We start from the raw sequence: 4,008 nt of genomic DNA, 5'->3' as shown, positions 1-4,008 counted from the left end.
AGTTCATGTTCCCATATTCAGACAGCCCTGAAATTTGCTTCTTCATTTTCCTGGAAGTAGCACCTTTCAAAAATGTATATGAAACTCTTTGCCAAGGACTGATCATCTAGTTGCCAATCACGTTGCCTTCTGCATAATACTCTTTCAGCTGATTCTTACTTATTACTTTCTAATTTGTCCAATTGGAATTCTGTAAGAGATTGGAGTTTTTAGCCCAATATAGCCCCATTCCTGGCCAATTCCCAGGATCAGTCTCACTTCCTGGTCAGGTTTATTTTGACTTTTATTGATTAATAATAAAAAATATTTAAGGTCAAGAGAAGTTGGATTTTGGAGGTCTAGTAATAATAAACTCTTGTTAAACCTTTTATGTATCTAAGGCACTTGGTTATATGCTGGACAATAATCATAACATCCCTGGGCCCCAGGTCCCTGCTGCCATTATCTCTAGTACATGGACCTGAGCTAGTTGTTGCCCATTTCATGACAATATATACCATAAGATGGTCTATTTTAGAAACTGAAGAATTAACACCATCTGTCAGGAAATGTGTCCTGGATCATGATATTAATGGGAATATACACTGTATTCCATGTCTGCTGTGTGTAATATATTCTTCACTGTGCATAATGAGAGTTACTGAATAGGACTGGTAAAAAGAATGCACAGGTTTCCATTCAATATCTCTTCCTTTCTTTGTGTTTATTTTATCCATACATTGCTGGATTGGCTTTTCTTACCACCTTTCCAGGATGATCTTCTGCATGATACTCTTTCAGGCCATTCTTGAGTGTTACTGTCCATGTGATTTATTCATGTACTATTAACCTCCAGTCTCTGTGAGGACAGATTTTCTCTTGTTGAGTGTTAAATGAAATATTGATGTGCTTGGCATACACCTCTTAAATATTTTATATTTATTTATATATTTATTGTATTTTAGTAAGGGTCTACATGGTCTCATTATGTAGATCAGACTCGTAGTGAGCCTCCTATTTTCAGCCTCCCAAGACCTGTGATTGCAGGAGTGTGCCACCCTGCCCAGTGTCAATCGTCATCTCAGAGCACCCTGGGGGTGGGGTCCAAGATTGAACCCCAGTCGCTTAGTCTGCCTAAGAAGCCACTTTAATCCACTGAGCTATTTTTCCAGCCCTTTGTATGTTTTAATAGAATCATAAATCTTAAGAGCTGCATTACTACAAGATATCACCATGATTGTGAGAATTTCTGCTCTATCTATTCATGTCCTCAGCTGTCTGGTGAAATGCATATATGAGTTGGATGAAGCAAGGGTGGAAGACTCAGATTGCTTTTATTTTTTTATTTTTTATTAATATTTTCCAGTATATATTGCCCTATAAAATAAGATCTTACTACAGAAATAAGTATATAATTTCTTTACATCACCTATTAATGCAGTATAAATATTGTTGAAATATATGATTCACTGCTGCAGATTTTTGAAATCTGCAACTTGGAAACATGATTTATCATATTTTTTGTCATTTTTTAGAAGGTATTGAAATAATCTATCCCATACTAAGTAGCTGAGTAAGACAATTCCTCTAAAATTTTTACATATGCTCATTAATTGCCCTTCAGTACCTGACCTCTCCTTAAGGCAGAAATAAAAGCTAAGAACCTGATTGGCTTAGATTCCACCAAATCAGTGAACTAGTTACTTTTAGAAACCAGTTTAACCCTATAAATATGAGCAGATTTGCATTGTCATACTCATGACTTCCTCTAATTCTGTTACTTTTCCAGATTGTGATCTTTAAAAAGGAACTTCTAGTGATATGTGAGCCTATAGCAACTTCACAGTATTTCCATGCCTTAGTTATTTGTCTTTGCAAATGCAACCACCTAAATAACGTTGAAAACAATGCAGTCATATCTTTTGTTTTATTAGAATATTTTAAAATTATCCCTCAGAATTACTTTAAATACAATTAAACTATAGATTGATAGTACAGAAATAATCTGAAAAACCAAATTTGTAAATCAATTGCTGATTTACTTAATCCCATTCTTTTAATGCACTGTATTTAAATCTATTAACATCATTTCTTTAAAAATTTCCAGCATGTGTCATAACTTGCAGAAAAAAGATTTTATGTTATAATTTTATGCAATGTATACACATGAGAAACAAGATAATTTCATCTTCTGTATTTTGTGAAAGTGTCTGATTCATAAATGACAGAGAGAGATAGATAATTAGATTAAAATATTGTTGTTTCTAGGCACATTGTGTTATGAAACCCTGAAAGATTGACTAAGTGAATACAGATAAAACACCAAATGAAACAGTGGAGTCTGAAAATTAAAACTGAGAGAAAAATAGAAAAGCTCTTTCTGTAATTAGACAGTTGTATTACAGAGGTAGGTGGGATCCAGGAAGACCTAGAATCCAGCCACAACTGGGGAGCATACTTGAAGACTTGAGGAGTCCATAAGAAGTTGTATGGGAAAATGACACATTTGGCTGAATCTATATTTTGGTGAAGGTAGAGTGTCAGTTGAAATTAAACAAGAAATAAGTAATATTTATGACCAGACATTTTCTGTCCTTGTCTCTTCAGATAATTCTGTATGCTTCTGCCCACATGAAGATGAATAAAAACAGATTTTCCAGTTTTATTTATGTAAAACACATAGCTGTCTTTGAAATCAGCATCGGGATCATTGCCAACATAGTTCTGCTTCTCTTTCAAGTTCTCACATTTCTTCTGGAGCGCAAGGTCAAACCCACTGATCTGACCATTGGTCACTTGGCCTTTATCCACCTAGTGATGCTGCTGACTGTGACTTTCATAGCCATAGACGATTTTGGTTATCAGGTTTTGGGAGATTATATCACATGTACATCTGTTATCTATTTAAACAGGTTGACTCGGGAACTCTCAATCTCTAACACCTGCTTGCTGAGTGTCCTCCAGGCCATCACCCTCAGCCCCAGAAGTTCCTGTTTGGCAAAGTTCAAACAGAAATCTCTACATCAGAACCTGCTTTGCTTTCTCTTTCTATGGGTCTTCAATAGTATCAATAGTACTCGGATCTTAATCTCCACTGTTGCCACTCCCAATGTGACCTCACCTAGTTTTATGTTCCTTACTAAATCCTGCTCTCTTTTTCCCATTAGGTCCTTCCTCAAATATATATTTTTGTCACTAGTAGCTTTCAACTACATGACCTGTATAGGTCTCATTTCACTTTCAAGTGGGTACATGGTGATTCTCTTGTGCAGGCATAAAAGACAGTCCCAACATCTTCACAGGACCAGCTTATCTCCAAAAGTATCCCCAGAACAAAGGGCCACCAAGACCATTTTGTTGCTCATGAGTTTCTTTATCATTTTTTATAGTTTGGACTGTATTATCCGGCCCACATCTTCAATTGTGTGGAGCAATGACCCAATTCACAATTGGGTGTTAATGCTGGTTGGCAATAGTTATGCCACAATCAGTTCTTTGTTGCTCACCAGTAGTGAAAGAAGAATGACCAAGTGCTTCATATTCGTGTTGAGGAGGGACGGTAAATGATTGTTTACACATTGAAAAGCATATTTAATGAATAGACATATTTACTTGACATATGTTACTGAAAAACATATATTAGATCATTTAACAGTATATCTCTCTGAAGAAGCACAGGTTGATAAATTGAACCTTATTTTTAAGCACTAAATATCTTAGTTTCAAATTTTAAAGAACATGGTGTTTTAAAATTTTAAATAACATGATATACATTACTGGTTTTGTAGAAGGGACCAAATACAAGATTGAAGGAAGCATTGCAAATGTACAGAAAAAAATGGTATGCTATTCTATTTTTATTTTCATGTGTGCTAATTATGATGGCATTTATTGGTTTGTACGTTTCACGTATACACTTATTTTAAGTACACTCAAGAACCTTTTTTAAAAAATTAAAAAGAGAAAATCTGTATGAACAATTCGATGACTACAAACTTATTAAATTACACATGAGATATCATAGTGTCT

At 34.9% G+C, this 4,008-nt stretch overlaps 1 protein-coding gene across 1 annotated transcript; it reads left to right on the top strand.

Annotated features, from left to right (window-relative positions):
* Nucleotides 1-2,610: 2,610 nt before the first annotated feature.
* LOC101560612 (vomeronasal type-1 receptor 90-like) lies at nucleotides 2,611-3,546 on the top strand. Its single transcript, XM_004648500.2, has one exon. It carries the CDS (start codon nucleotides 2,611-2,613, stop codon nucleotides 3,544-3,546), a length of 936 nt encoding a protein of 311 aa, XP_004648557.2.
* The last annotated feature ends 462 nt before the right edge of the window (nucleotides 3,547-4,008 follow it).

The sequence above is a fragment of the Octodon degus genome, unplaced genomic scaffold (assembly GCF_000260255.1).
Source record: "Octodon degus isolate 3935 unplaced genomic scaffold, OctDeg1.0 scaffold00422, whole genome shotgun sequence".
NCBI lineage: Eukaryota > Metazoa > Chordata > Mammalia > Rodentia > Octodontidae > Octodon > Octodon degus.
Note: the sequence above shows the minus strand (reverse complement) of the source record. Positions and strands in the feature narration are given on the sequence as shown.